Source organism: Cardiocondyla obscurior, linkage group LG01, assembly GCF_019399895.1.
Source record: "Cardiocondyla obscurior isolate alpha-2009 linkage group LG01, Cobs3.1, whole genome shotgun sequence".
NCBI lineage: Eukaryota > Metazoa > Arthropoda > Insecta > Hymenoptera > Formicidae > Cardiocondyla > Cardiocondyla obscurior.
In genome coordinates this window covers 7,040,311-7,056,590 of record NC_091864.1, presented here as the reverse complement: position 1 = coordinate 7,056,590, position 16,280 = coordinate 7,040,311, and the positions used below count along the sequence as shown (strand labels likewise).

The 16,280-nt window shown below is 42.5% G+C and overlaps 2 protein-coding genes across 2 annotated transcripts in view; one reads left to right on the top strand and one right to left on the bottom strand.

Annotated features, from left to right (window-relative positions):
- Positions 1-16,280, bottom strand: part of Yata (N-terminal kinase-like protein yata) — a 42,089-nt gene that overhangs the window by 23,128 nt on the left and 2,681 nt on the right. The gene's annotated exons all lie outside the window — the stretch shown is intronic.
- Positions 20-16,258, top strand: Cysu (Curly Su; the record flags this gene model as incomplete). The annotated part of the gene is made up of 16 exons (XM_070660424.1): positions 20-228; positions 3,337-3,416; positions 3,651-3,744; positions 3,863-4,054; positions 4,133-4,329; positions 5,170-5,422; positions 6,108-6,253; positions 7,934-8,175; positions 8,473-8,605; positions 8,778-8,905; positions 8,970-9,079; positions 9,169-9,261; positions 9,469-9,638; positions 9,753-9,861; positions 10,036-10,129; positions 12,692-16,258. Coding segments are annotated over 16 exons (4,746 nt in total), but the record flags the coding sequence as incomplete, so codon positions are not given.

The window sequence follows — 16,280 nt, the reverse complement described above, 5'->3', positions numbered from 1 at the left end:
GATATTAACTTGAAAATTATTTCCGCCGGAATGTTGCAGATTCGCAATAATGCGGACGCGATCCGCGATAATCGGATCGTTGCTGCTCTTGGTAATGGCGCACTGTAATGGGCTACAGTATCAACCTTTCGACTCTTATGCAAACGGAGAGGAGTGCGCCTTGATCCTGGACGCCCGTGGAAGAACCAGCGTTTATGACTACACCTATAATTTACTCCGCGGGTCGTTGTAAGTGCCTACATTAAGACCGAAATGCGAGCTCGCGGAACGATAGCGATCTTAATTTAGCGAAAGCCAACGGCGGGGCCGCGAGTACCGAGGGGCTGCTTCCTCCCGGTAACTGATATGCACACAAAACTTACGCAAGCGAAATAATCGTACCGCGAAAATTTGGCTCCGAATAAACACGCCTCTGCGCAAACGAGTGCTTAGCATCGCAAATTCTCAAAGATTATCTACGATTTACTAATTACCGTGGATATTACGCACGAACGTCCAGGTATTCGCATGCTGAGGGAAAAGTAGATAAAAAAAAAAAAATTACGTCTTATCAGATAAGACGTCCGTTCTAGGACGCGCAGTAATTTCTAGGAAACGGACAATTATAAAATCATATTTGATAACCGCGGTGGAAAATGCGTTTACGTAACGATGCGAGTCCTCGGCATTCGAGAGAATCTAGAGGATTAGAGAAAGCAGGAACTTTTAACGTGCCGCGACGGCCAGGACTTTCACCATCGTCCTGTTCCCGCAGGACCAACTGGTTTCGATGCAATTTCACGGATTCTATTTCTTCCGGTGCCGCGCCGCCAACGCATTCGATCTAGACTGTCCCGCGATGTTTGCGTGAGATAACGCTGACCGTATTGTCTTTTTGCGACGATCGTAAAAACCCCCGTGTGTCCCTTATCCGAGGGTTTTAAAAGGCGGCCATTGCCAACCAGAGTCAACAATTATGGTATTGAACCCGTAAACGCGCCGCGCCAACACGAGTGGAACCCCCGGTTACGTATCGCGTGCAGTTTCATTCATCGCCTCGCGCAGAAAATAGTATTTCCCGTAACGGAAAGGCCGCGGTAATAATCCACGGCGTTTCGAGCGTGTAACCGGACCGAGACCCGTGATTAACTGCCGTTCTTCGTGTCAAACGGCCGACAAGACGGGTGGCGTTTATCGTTCAAGTGCCACCGTAAAGTGTCCCTAAGAATCGAATCGAGTTGCGCGCGGTCAGAGATATTACCGAGACGCGGGTTACAAAGATGCAGCAGCTGCGCGACTGCAATTTGTTTGCAGCGTGGTTAAGCGAGAGTAACAAAATATCTTTTTTGAAAAGGGTTGCGTAATAATTTCGCCAGCTCGCGTATCCCAGAACACGATCGATCGCATGGATAGACTGCCTCGTATCCGCGGAAATCTTATATACTCACGCTAATCGAACCTTTTGAGACGAGCCGCTAATGAAACGCAAGGTGGCCACGTTGCGATAAAATCGCTTTAAATGCTCGGATCACGCCAGAGATCACGGGCGACCGAAACAGCTTCTCGCTTTCGACGTTAGAAAAGAAGCTAATTGGAATCACACGCCGGGAATATTATTGCCGGCCTTAATTTCCACGTGGATTATCGGCGATTGCTTTAACAATACGACGCGTATCGCATTATCTCGTCGTAATAGCTGATCGTTAAAAAGTTAATTCTCCTCGTAATAACGTTATCAAGAACATAATTCATCACAGATCTCTTGTAATTTAAAAATAAGATTTATGCGTTATGGCTTTACCTTTTTTTTTTCTTTTCTTTTTATTATTATAATTTATTTTAATCTACAATTCTAATTTTAATTAATCAAAACGCTTATAAATTTAAATTAATTTAAAGATTATTAATTCTGAATTTCGACGTATCGGTCTGTTTCTCTTCGTAATTTAACTCGACGGTAAAACAATTATCCAGCAATCGATCGTGCAAACATAGGCAAAGTCGCGTGATCCGCGGCCGATCGTTTTAAGTAGCCGGCGTGGCGTCGTAATGCCGCCCAGTTAGCGATGTCATGCGGCTACTTAAAAGTGGAGGCAACACCCGTGGAATGTCAAGCAGGTGCCCAGGGACACGACATAACGAGACACGTTGAGTTCGCATTCGCACGTAGAGCGATACGATCGAACTGGAGGTCGGGAAACCGTGGTGCTACCGGCTACGGAGATGATTACCTAACCCGATCGCTCGAATTTACAATTTGTCGTAATTAAAAATTGCGGTCAGGTCCAAAATGCTACTTTTTTTTTTTCCTCTCTCGATGCGACGCGCGAAACCATTATTAATTGACGGTAACGGGACAGGAAAGCTTTTTTCGAGCCGGTAAAGGGTTTGCGCGCCGCGGCGGCGACAACGCGATTATTAAATGTGCCGTATTAAAATACGAGCGCCGCGAGCTAAAACGTAATTTATGTGTGTATAAGAGAAAAAAAAAATACCGCGGATCGCTGGCGCAATCGACATTTATCAGCGCGCGGCGGAGAATAAGGCTGTAGTAGCCGTCGCTCGGACCAGTTATGGTAACTGCGTCGATGCACGACACCATTATAGAATACTTTCGTTATTATTACATCAGTTACGGCACGAATGCTCGACGGCAATTAGACGACGAGTAGCTGCCTCTCTCGCGGCTTCCCCAGCACCGCGTCTCGAGTACGTGACGGGCGTATTTGCACTGCTCGGATTAGATTTTTTTTTTAGGAAAACGGATGCTCGAGTCAACTCCGACGGTTACGTGTATCTCGACTCAGCTCGCGCCGAGATCTTTAAGTCGAGACGTTCCAATATTGTATTCAACGAATGTTAATACGAACGTTAATTATATATTAATTATATGTTGATGAATTAAAAGAAAAATAATAAAAAAATTACAGACGGAAGTTACGGATAAGAGTGCAATGCCAATGTAAAAGAAACGCGTAGTATTGCCGTGTCAACCTTCGACGCAGCCACGGGCGGCACGTCAATGCCAATATACCACGCGGCGGAAACAGGATATGAAAGTCAATTCCCTCGTATTCATAGAGAGCATGTCTAAGATAGTTTCGGATTACCTTGATAGGATCATACGCGCGTACAATCGTTTTCCGTGCCTGATTTGAAGCGAGCTCGCGTGTCTCGCGCGCGGATCTCTCGAGCGAGCAGCCTCTCACGAAAGTAGGCTGCAACCGCCGGGGCAATTAATTCCACGGGATGCAACGGGGAAAAGTGTATACGCGAAAGGGGAGACGGCGACTGCAAATAATATCCTCACCCGAAGATCGAGCACGCGTCAACTTTCATCCTTGTTCTTTCACTTAGCTCGGCCGCGGGAGGCGCCCAAACCTGCATCACGTACGACGCCGTAAATCATGCCTACGTCGAGGCGAGGAAACGCATTAGTGAGTATATTAAATTCCATTACGGAAATTAATTGCACGACGTCCGCGTGAATTTATCGTCAGCGATAATCGACGCGCGGCCAAGTGTCGCTCGCGTGTACGCGTAACATCGGTTGTATAAACTCGTAATGGATGATACGCGTTCTCCCCCTGTACATCGCTAGACTTCTTTTTTCTTTATCATCGCTACGCGTGAACTTTCTCGTTCCGTCGCTCATACGTAATCACCCGCAGACGTCGCGAGACCGAAGTCGGAGGTATGGCGTCCGGAGGACCTGGCGACGGTCGGCGAGCTGCTCCTCGACATCACGACGAACCTCGCGCAAACGTAAGTGGGCTTTTCCTCGTCGAATCTACGCCGATATACTCTTTCCTCGGACTTTCCCATCGTGGGATCCGGATTGCGTTTCCTCGATTTTACTTTCTAATCATACCCGGTAACCTAGGTACGGACTGACCTACGAGGAGATCCAGAGGAGCCTACCGCTAATCGACACCTCGAAGACGCTGATTCACGAGGTCTGCCCCGCGTTTCTCAGCAACATCGAGTGCAGACCGGGCAAGTATCGACGGTTCGACGGCCTATGCACGAATTTACAGAATCCAAACTGGGGCGCCAGTTTATCGCCTTTCACGAGGTAATCGTTTCCCTCAAACGTCCTTTTTTTTTTAACTACGAAATATATGGCGCCAATACTTTTTTTTATTTCTCGCAGATTAATCGGCCCTCAATTCGCGGACGGTCTGACAGCACCGAGAATATCCATAACAGGTCGTAATCTACCACTATCCCGAGTTGTGTCACGCACTATGCACCCGGACGAAGGTTACCACGATCACGCTGGGACCGTGATGGTAATCGCTTGGGGACAATTCATGGACCACGATTATACTTTAACCGCCACGCCTCTAGGTATATTACAATCTAATTTTTAATCTTTTTTTTTTTTACGAAAAATATCTTACAATATTAATAAATGGAGAAAAATAATTTCTAATAAAATAATAAAGAATATTGCGATATACGAGGCCATAAAAAATTTCGGAAAAAATAAGCGACAGTTAAAAACAGCCACGGGTAGTTTTTCTGTCGGCTCGTATAGCTTAATCAAAACCCGCTGATTCAATCATGTAACTAGAATCGAAATTAGAAAGTGAGCCTCTCAATCGTCGGCGAACTGATTGCTCAAGTTATGTCGGAGCAACTGTACACAGATATTTGATACATGCTCATCGTAGGTCGTAAGCCCTTCCACACGGAACGTTTAATCGTACATAGCGAAAGGAGGGTAACTAGGAGAGAAAGCAAACGGATCACTGCTCGGATAAGCCGATCACACATGCGTACATGGCGTTTCCGAATGGCTCTTCGACTTAAGAACACGATAGACCAGAATTAACATACTCGTCAACAAATCGCATATTTTTATTTTATATTTTTTTAATCTTTCGCGATACTCCGCGCGTTATCGAGTTGCTCTTAAAAAAAAATTTAGAACAATATACGTACACGCGTGTTGTAAAAGACAATTAATAAACAACGTCGGATTTTACCTCGTCGAGTACGGCCGAGATTGCGACAGCCACGTAAAACAATCGTAGTTTACAATGTCCCATTCAATCGCGGTGCTCGATATCCACCGTACACGTCTGCACCCGAGCTATGCCTCACACGTGCGTGATAAAAAAAAAAATAAAGCTATCGCGTTCTGCTATCGTTGTGTATCTGTTACTGCTATCATCATACTTGCAGACCCCTTGAACCGAAACGATCCGGAAGAATGCTGCGGTCGGCCGCCACACCTGAAGAATCCCTATTGCAACGAGATCCTCATACCGGAGGACGACTATTTCTACAGACTGTTCAACGTGCAGTGCATGGACTTCGTTCGCGCTTTTCCTGCCGTCCGACCTGGTTGCCGTCTCGGTTCCCGAGTACCTTTCAATCTTTTAACGGGCGTATTGGATGGTAACACGGTTTACGGCATCACAGACGCTTTTGCTAGGTAAAGATTTATATTTTTCTTTTTTATAATAATACCTTAAGACCGAGCTGCTCGTCGCTCTCTTTCTTTCTCTCTCTTTCGAATATTTTAATATTTAAAATATGAATATTCAAATAATGCGAGATAATTAAATGGTTAATACTCGTAACGACTTGGCGCTTTTTTCCCATGCTCAAATATACGTAAAATAAATCTATTACAGCTGTTTATATTTTATGGTATAAAGAGTGCACGAGATATATCGATTACTCTCTACGGGCAAGACAGTTTTCGCCTTTTATGGGCTCTTATACCGCACGTGTTCGCCGCGGCAAATTTCGTTCCGCCTCAAAACGGCGCAAACACGTGCCGCTATTACGTCACCAAAGACAATAAATCAGCATTGCGTTGTTCTGCATTTTCCAACACACTGGCATGTTCTTCGCACTTTCTACTATATTCGCCTGATGCGATTTAAGAACCTCGCGATTGCTCAATCTTTGTGACATCACAAGCTATATATATCTTTTATGTCTGTAATATGACAGTTTCTTTCTACTCGGCTTTAAAAGAAAAAAAAGAAGAAAGAAAACAAAAAAAAAACAAAAGAGAACCCACACTTGTTCCAGTTCGACTGTTCGCATTAAATTATAAATACGTGATATTATAATCTGATGTGTCTTTATTTCGTTTTCTTTTTTTATAGAAAACTCCGATCGGGCTATGGTGGATTACTGCGGATGAATCCGGTCTTTTCAGAGTACGGCCTTAAGGATCTACTACCACTAAAGTTAGATATACCCGACGAGGGATGTACTCGGCCAAACCGATCGATGTACTGTTTCGAAGCTGGTAATTAATATTTTTCTACAGAAAAAAAAGAAAAAAAAAAAATAGTATGCCACATCTAATAATAGTAAATATTGCATTGTACGTATGGTACATATAGGCAAGAGATTATAGTTGTGACAAATCAATCGCTGCGCTATCGCTTTAGAAAATCGGGCTTTCGCAAAGCGGCAAACATAGCTTTTAAAACGCAATACTGAGCGGCGCGGGTCATTAATTCGAACGTATTCATTTGAATTCACAATAAGCGTACGACGCACGGAATCGGCCCGACCCGAGCACAGTCGCATTAACGTAACTATTCTAATTTCTGGTGATTTTTCCGCGTTCAATGTTACAAGAACAATGGAACAAGTCACGCTCGTTATTGCCTTCTCGCGGCGCGGTTTACAAAGCCGCTTTATCGGCCTCCTCCCCCTGTCTCCCTGAAAACGGCCTCAAATCGACTACGATCGATCTACCTCAGCACCCACACGTCTCATTTCACCCACCCAGAAGTCATTTTCCCACGTCAATTCGTCGATCACCCGCGAAACCTTTCGGCGATAGGCCGCGCGCGCGCGGTGAATCCGATCGGGTGATTTTCACGAGACAAAACAATTCGATTGCCGGCAATAATTGCATGCACTTATCGCGCTCGCCGATCCCATAAATCACCCGAGATACCTGGATGCGGAGCCACGCCGTGCCGAACCCCATAAATCTCCCGCGCGTCGGTTCGCGCGAGCATTCGGCGGCAAGCATAATTCGTGCCCTGTACTTACGTTAATCGCTACGTTACGAAAAAATCAATTGCTGCCTCGCGATCGACTGTCAATACTTAAGATTTTTTTTTTCCTTCTTTTTTTTTTTTTTGGGAATTTTGGACGGTATGGTTATCGACTTTAATGCCTGCCTTTGCGCTATCATCGGTGAGCACCGTATCGCACGATTATCAGCACGCCAACCCGATAGGACACGGGTGAGAAAGGGAATGTCTATGCGACGCAAGGACGCCGACTTTTATAAGCTCGTGGAAATATTAGAAAAATTCGCACGTGCCGTAATACTTTGGCACTTTCAACTATTGTGCGCGTATATACGTAAAAGATTTATGCTCAAATAACCGGTAGGAAATTTTTTTCCTCTTCCACTTCTATTCAAATTCCTGTATGCCAAAGCATTAATTAAATAAATTTTTATCAATCGCGCGGGATAAATTAGAAAGATAAGCGAACGTTTCTCGATTCCTTTGTTACGAATACAAGAATGCGACGATAAGTCTCGATAGCGAAAATATTACACTCTCGGAAACTTTATCGTCCGATCATCTCTATTTAATCTCCATTTACGATGTGTACACAATATACATTTAAATCATCTGAACTAATTACGGCCGATATAATAGCTAATAAATTAATAAATTAGAACGGTGCGTCTAAAGAAAATCACAGTTCATATATTTTCCGTATAAAAGAGATTATTATAATACAAAAGGTATAAATTAATTCAAAGCGAGTGCAAATGTACAAGTATCAGATGTTCGATAACGCGGCTTCTCTGTATTATTTCGAATTCTTTTCGCGAAACAATAATTACTTTGCAGCCTTCAGCCGCGAGAACTAATCATTTAGGAACCTTTCTTTTTTTTTAATAATTAAAATATATCAATTATCTTAATATTATTATCTCTATTATTTATAGGTGAAATTCGTGTGAACGAACAGCTGGTGCTAACTTGCATGCACACTTTAATGGCCCGAGAGCATAACCGGCTCGCTAAAGCGTTGGCTATCGTCAATCCTCACTGGGACGATGAGATTCTCTTTCAGGAAGCTAGGCGCATCGTCATCGCGGAAATCCAACACATCACGTATAACGAGTTCCTCCCGATATTACTCGGCAAAGACGTTATGGAGAAATTCGGACTTCTCCTCGAGAAGGAAGTGAGTTGAAGATTGACATTAAAACAAATTGAAACGAAACGCACGAGGTGCAGAAAATGCGCGAGTCACACGTCGAAATAATAATTTGCTCTTGCGTAACGGTAACAATTATTTTAAAAGATCGTTAATAGATAAAGTTAACTATTTTGAAATGGCCGAAATAAAATTTTATTAACGATGCGTATAACGTTGTTGAAATAATTGAATTTAATTGCGTATTTTCTACCAGATTTTTTTCGTCGTTTAAATTGCTTTTGACAGTAATAACGTTGACGTTAAAATATCAATTTCTTATAGAAATACTGGGATGGTTACGACTCGAGCGTAAATCCAGGCGTAATAGACGCTTTCGCCGCCGCCGCTTTTAGATTCGGTCACTCGCTATTGCCAACGGCTGTGGAACGATGGAGCAAAGCTCATAAATTTATCGGTAAGCGACAGTATGTAATAATGATACAATACTAAAATAAATCACGACGCGAAGAAAATCGCTTCTGTCGATTATAAATTTATCTCCGTTAAAATACATAATTTTGTACAAAAGAAAAAATTTTTCCCACCCGTCAAATCTAATTGTAAATTATTTCTATGTATCTTTACAGCTTCGAAGAGACTCTCGGATTTGATAAGACGTCCCTACGATTTGTATCGTGCCGGTGTTTTCGACGAATATTTTATGGGTCTGATGAATCAAGTTGCTCAAGCTATGGACGACTCGATAACGCAAGAGGTATAAAAAAAACTAATCGGAAAATTAGAGTGCACCACCGTACTACATAATTTATCATTTATAGGTGACGAATCATCTCTTCAAAAAAGCGGGAGCGAAATTCGGGCTGGATTTGGTATCTTTTAACATGCAACGCGGCCGCGAGTTTGGTATACCAAGCTATATGGAGTTCAGGTGAGTTATCGTTAATCTATGCTTCCGCCGAATAAAAAAAAAAAACTTTCTGCTTTCGACGATAATTTGGTTTCGTTTTACGTTCATAGAAAGTACTGCGGCCTTCCCGAGGCGAACGTTTTCGACGAATTATTCGGATCCATGCCAAATGAAACCGTTAGGCGATATAGCACTATTTTCGAGTAAGTATGGCACGCCACGAATCCGACAGCGGAACTTTCAAAGTACCGAAAGGCCGATCGATCAAAGTTTTACATCTCATTACTCAGTCAATGGACCAATCGTGCTAAAAATAACGTGTTCAGAAATAACGGCTTCATCTTAACCCGCAATTTTTTTTTCTTTTTCCTTTTTCTTTTTTTTTTCTTTCTTTCTTTTTTCTTTTTCAGACATCCCGCGGATGTCGATTTATGGTCGGGCGGAGTATCCGAAAGGCCGCTTCCGGGTAGCATGCTCGGGCCAACCTTCGCCTGTCTGATTGCCACGCAGTTCAGTCATTCGCGCCGCGGCGACAGATTCTGGTACGAGCTACCGAACCAGCCGTCGTCCTTCACTCTCGGTGAGACCCTTTCGAATTCTGTTCCCGGTGGGAACCAAGGACTCGCGACAACCGTTCGAACATGCGACGAAGCGGTAACCCTCTAAAGTTACGCTTTCGCTTTCACTTTTCTAGAGCAATTGAACGAGATCCGAAAGACTAAGCTCGCCAGAGTGATCTGTGACAATACCGATCTTATCGATTCGATACAAATCTATCCGATGGTCCTGCCCGATCACGAGATGTAAGTGCAGACACGATTTCTACGATAGTGATAGACAGTAATCGATTGAAATATTTAAAAATAAGTTCCGCCTAATCGAATCAATGGCATTCTCTATTTTATTAAAATTAATTTCACCCGTAACGAATAATTAATTTCAACTGAGCTGCAACCGTGTCTCTATTATTCTCACAGAAATCCTCGAGTTCCGTGTCGCAGTGGCATTCTACCTAGCATCGACTTGTCGAAATGGGCCGAATTCCCGGCGACGAGTCACGCTTCGCAATACGTGAGTAATCTAGCAGACCCGTACGGGCAGTTGGGGAAATAAAGGAGGATCTGTTTCCACCAATCTAGACATAAACAGAGTGACCCCTAGGCGAACACCACCTCGTAACCAACCGAGCCAAGAAGCCCAACCCTTAGGCACTATTAATACACGACCACCCCTATAGACACGCACGTGTTTAAGTAGAGCAAACAGGCGCGTCAAGTCACGCTTAAGTTGAAGTAATTAAATCTTAGTGCAACGTACACAATGTTGGCCAGTGTCAGTCATACACTCGAGTCTCAAGTGGTTCATAAACTTTTTTCCCCCGAGATGGCTTTACCGCAAAAGTCATTGTTTTCAAAGTATTTATTTAACATCTTCCCATTTTTTACTATTTAACTTTTGATAATTACTCACGATTATTTTTTACCGAGCCATCTCTCGCACGTAACTACATCTTTCATTTCTTTAGCATTTCGCGAACACCTATATAATTATTTAACAGTGTTTAATATCTAGTCTTTGCAGTATACATATACAGGACGTCCCGAAACAACACGTCGCTTCTGAAAGCTGTGGATAAAAAATTAAAATCAAAGACGAACAGTTATATATTGTTTTATAAAACTGTCGGTTCTGATTTTTTTTATTCGTAGTTTTCGGGAGCAATATGTTACTTCGAATATCCCGTACATATACATATTCCTCGTGAAATAAATGTCTCTTAATTTCTCCATCAATATTAAAACTCTCTTCATGCATTCGATACGAAGCGCGATTATTTGACCATGTACTCGATTACAATTGCGAATGGTGTATTTCTGTAAGCTAAAATTTCTGCAACCTCGTTCGGAATAATTGCTCACTCATACACAAAATTATGTAAGTGCCATTCTTTTTTAAATATAACAATTCGAACATTAAAACCCCTCATCGTTCTGCTTTATACATTTCACGCAACTCTGTTCATGCATTTTGCCTGCTCGGAACCGTCACGAATAAATTCACGTGTTTAATATCAGACGAGATCACGTCACAGACAATTTCGCCCACCCTCCCCCGCCGGTACCGAGTACTGGTAGCAGGTAAAGTATCGCGTGCTCGGACACAGCTTTCAAAATCGGGACGCGTTCGTTAACGAACCCGCGGTATCTCTTCGCATTATCGTTCTAACTCCACATTTCCCCGCCGACTGCCACGCACCAAGTCAGTACCTACAATTACCTATTGTACTATAGCGATGGGTGGAGGAGCATCCGGTGAAACCGGGATTGGTACAGGAGCACTACGACAGGGAGCAAGCTTATCGAATCTTCTTTGAAAATATTAACGACATTGCTTCGTATCTGGGCATCACGAGAAAATAAAGTGCGGTGCACCGCGTGGGACGATAAGTGCGCCTAATCGTAAAAAAAATGAAATAAATATCTGCGGGTCCACGTACGTCGTTTGCTGACGCTTTCAAGTCACTGTCCGAGAAGTGCAAGAACGAACGGGACGCAGTCGGATCTTCAAACCGTATGTACATACAGCGAAATTTATAACGCGGCGTACGTATACGTATTGAGCACGTGTACTATTAAAGTATCTTTCCTTGACGCTTAATAATTGGGCTTGATAATAATTTTGTATATAAAAAATGAGAAGAGATACAGATCTGTATCGATTCTAATATTGCAATCTCTCTAACGAAGTTTTTTTTTTTCCTTCGCGAAGTAGAAAATTTGAATAATATTTAGCGAAATATTTATCGCAGTAATGACTGAGCTTATTAATAATCAAATATAATTTTTTTTTTTTTTTTTATTTGAGTATTACTTAATAGAATCTTTAACGTATATAATTTATGCAACGTGTATGAAAGTCTTTTAACAATTTTCGATCGCGTTGACGCAATGCTATGTATGAGAGCATATGTACGTTTGATTAATTAAAATGAAATAAAATCTTATTTATTTATCGATAGCGCGATAATTGATAATCCTACAACCATAAGATCACGAATATATATGCATTATTGAAAAATGTATGTTACCTTTTGTACGATTATTGCTTTCGGCGTTATTATGAAATGTAAATAAACACTCGCGCGCAGTGGCTCAGAAAATATGTACGGAGTCGATACCTCTTGCTTTCTATTCAAATGTATCAAAATATCTATTTTCTACGCCACTGTAACGATGTAGTTACCATTTTGTATCGTATTGTACTTTGTACATAATTATAATCGACGAATAAAGTCAATTTAATATAATAATGTTCTTTAATAAACCTCTAATATTTTTTTCTTTTCTTTTTTTTTGGTATTACTTCACATTTATCGAGTATAGTAATGGCACGATTTATTACACAGTAGTAATGCACAGTTCAGCTTGATGCTGCGATTATAAATGCAAGATATAGAACTGTGATATATTAATTTGTTCCTCACAGCTTTCGCAAAATGTAAGTATATCTTTCTAATATTAAGGTTTGTTTTTTATCGACAGCGATATAATTTAATTGTTTTTGTAATTTGTAATACATGTCCGTATATTACAATATTAGTTTATAGACTGATTGTTGCCTAATTATTTTCAGAATACTATAATGGGATCAATGCAAGCTACATCCGAGACCGAGCCCGCGCCAGAACAAGTGTACGTTAATAAATTTAATCGAAAATTGCGAAAATTGAAGTCTGTGAAAAATGCTGGGAATTTAAAAAAGAATCCAAAGCCTTGGTGGATAAATCCGTACGCTAAACGAAAAGGAACCACGCGACACTTTAAAGTGCCTCAAAAAATACTTCGACGAAAGGAATTTTTAAATCAACAAATTACGTTACCGACGTTTACTCCTATAAATCGAAATGAAAATATGGAACGGTCCTCCGATATGGAAATCGTCAAGATCACGACCGTCGTCGAGACCATTCGGCAAAAGCGGCAAAGTAGCGAGCAAATGTTAAAGGTAAAAAAAAATATTCAAAAAACCATTAGCAAGAAACGATCGAAGCGTTCGCCTTACGAAAAATTGAGAGACAATTCGCCCGGAAAGAAAAATCGGCATAACGTTTCGCAGAGAAAGGCCGTTGTTTCGAATAAAAAATCCCGTCGTGCGAAGCCTAATTTACGAAAGCTGGCGAGGGTTTCGTCGGCGAGAAAGCAAGAAAATAAAATCACGCCCGATCTTAAAACGGCGAATAACGTAGCGATACCGAGTACCGTATTTTACAAACGCATTTGGGAATACATTAACGGCACCCGTCCTCACTCCGACATCATCAGCGATTACAATTCCGTAGAAAGTGACCCTGAAGGGAATGGCTCCTGCGCGGACCAAGATCGAACTGCAGCCTCGCAATCGCGAGAGGATAAATCACGAGGGGCAGATATCGAACCGGAGCGTGATTTTTATAAACGCATTTGGGATATAATTAACGCGACTCACGATCGGGCGAACGGCGACGCGAAAGCTCGTACTAAACGAGATGCGAGCGCCTTGGAAAATAAAAGCTCGACCCAGCTATGCGCTCAGAACGGGACTATCGAAACGACGAACGAAGAACCGTCGCTCGTCAGGAATAACGTCAACTCGCCGGAATCGTCCACGCCTAATCCTTACATATCGGGCTTCTGGACTGTCGCGAACGAAACCCAATGGGAGCCTATACAAATCCCAGGTACGAACGCTGAGAAGCTGCGGGACGGCCCGCTCTTATCGTCACTCGTGAACAGCGCATCTGAAGTAGACGACTTGAATAAAGTCTCTGACAAGGCTGAGCACGTCGCTCACTCGTCTTCGAATAACAACGACGCGCGTAATTCATCGCGGGAGATAATTACAGAGCCAGGACCGCCGTACTCGTCTGAAGAAAGTTTCTCGGCCGTGAGTGCTATCGATAAAGGCTCGCGAGAGGAGGGCCGGGCAGAAAATTATTCGACGAGCACGACTCCGCGTTACGATCCTTCGAGCATACCGTACGTAGACGTGCCAGATTATTCCGATCAACGAGAAGACAGCTTGGACAAAAGTAATCGAAGCGCAGCCGCGGCGAGGTATAAAGAATACGACGACACCGATTACGACCTCGGTCCTAAACGATATCACGCTGACGATTTCTCTTCAAAGTCTCCGAACGTTGGGATCGAAGTAGGACGAGACGAGAGCAACGAGCACGAGGCATCTATAAACGCGAGCGATTCCCGTTCGAGTTGCGTAAACGGCAAAGATTTTGATAAATGCGTCGACAAGTACGACAGCGAAGGTACCAAGCTGCTTAATAACACCGAAGATGCTACAGACGATGAGATTTATCGCTCCGCGGAAGATTCCGCGGAGTCCGCGTCGTCTAAGGAGAAAGGAAATGTGGATTCCGTCGACTTCGACGTAAACGAATACAAGAAGCCGTTCAATTGGGACGAGTTCTTTAAAAACGATCCTGTGCTGGAAAACATACGAGCCTCGGCGCAGAACACGAGCTTCAGTAAAAAATACGGTTACGACGAACAGCCAGATCGCCCCGAAAAATCTGACGAGCTCGAAACGAGGCCGAGAGAACGATCGCGAGATTATTTTCCGACAAACGAGGACTATCGCGACGATCGCGGAACAGATTCCGGCGAAAAAGACGAGACGACTTTAAGCAAGGAGAACGATTCTTACGCGGAGAAAGAAACAAAAGAAAGCGAGGGTTTCGATTATTATCCTTACGATGACAAAGATTTCTTCAAACATATTTTTGAGAAAGACAACGACGAGGAATCAGCCGCGACAGTTGACAAAGAGAACGAATTTCTGTCTCGTTATTTCACGGAGGACGTTTTGCGGAAATTGCAAGACAACTCGACGACCGAAGAAGACAGGCGACGAGAGGCGTCGGAAAATAAAGAGAACGTTCAGAAAACGCTGTCAAGAATTTTGGAGAAGAAAGATCGTTTTTCTAGGCTGGACGACAATCTCAACAAGATGATTGAAAAAGGTGAAGCGGTGCCGATTAAATATAATAACTTTTGGAGTTTAGAGTACGAATCGCCGCGGAGAAGAATCGAGGATGAGGAAGAAGAATCAGAGGACTCGAACGAAGAAGCTTAAGACCTACACATTGTGCATTGCAGTTGTACTTTTCTTATTAGATATTTACCGTTCATAATTACGTAGACTAAATAATTATAATATTGTAACTACATTAATTAATACACGACAGTATTTTGTTGCTGTAATAACATGTACGTCTTAATGTGATGCATAATTGTTACTGGAGAAACTATTACTTAGAAATCAAATGTATGTTGAATAAAAAGCAAGATATACAACGGAATGCACTGCAATTAATTCAATATTTCCAATTAAAAAAAAAAAGAAAAAAGGGAACTAGCCGTAATGCACAATTCTTCTATAAAAACGCACAGAGCACTGAGTGCAGGAAATTGAAGAGATTGAATTAAAAGAAGATAAACAGCGGGGGTTTCCCTAGCGCGAGGGTTGAATCCGGCGCGTTTGCGGATATATAAGACAGGCGAAGTCCGTTCAGTGTCATTCGTCGGCCTTTAACAATTCCTACAGCTTCGCGTGCTCAAGCTGCCGTGCCAATCAGGTAAAGATATGAATATCATATTCTCAAATATCAATATTAAGAAAAAATATTTAAAAAAAAAACACTACCTCTGCCATTTTACGCGAATAATGAAAAATATATCTCGGCCGAAATCAATCAGTTCGTCGCGCGCCGAAAAAAAATCGGATGCTCACGTCGGTTAACATTATCGTTGTACGTTAACGTCGATATCAAACGTTCGCGCGAGCCTTGGTCTTGAATTCTCAAGTGCTTCCTAGTGAGCGTGAGGGGGGGAGAGATGAAGTGAGAAAGACATCAGAAGAGAAGGAGATTGACGACATCACGGAAACCCGGGATACCTTCTATCCATATTTATTATGTCTCATACGCTTACACTGTTGCCATTAAAGCGAATGCGGAAGTGCGATTGAGAGATTCCGGTTATAAATGACCGTATATATATTAAAAAGTCACGACGCCGCGCTCTCAAGAAAAAGTTGTTTGAACATTGTTTCGCACCGTGTTATTAAAGATATAATTGAGTCACGATATCCGTCCAGCATCGCACCCGGATTTTAATATCCCAATGAGACGCCTCGTGGCTTTTAATACAGACGTATCGCGTACGGT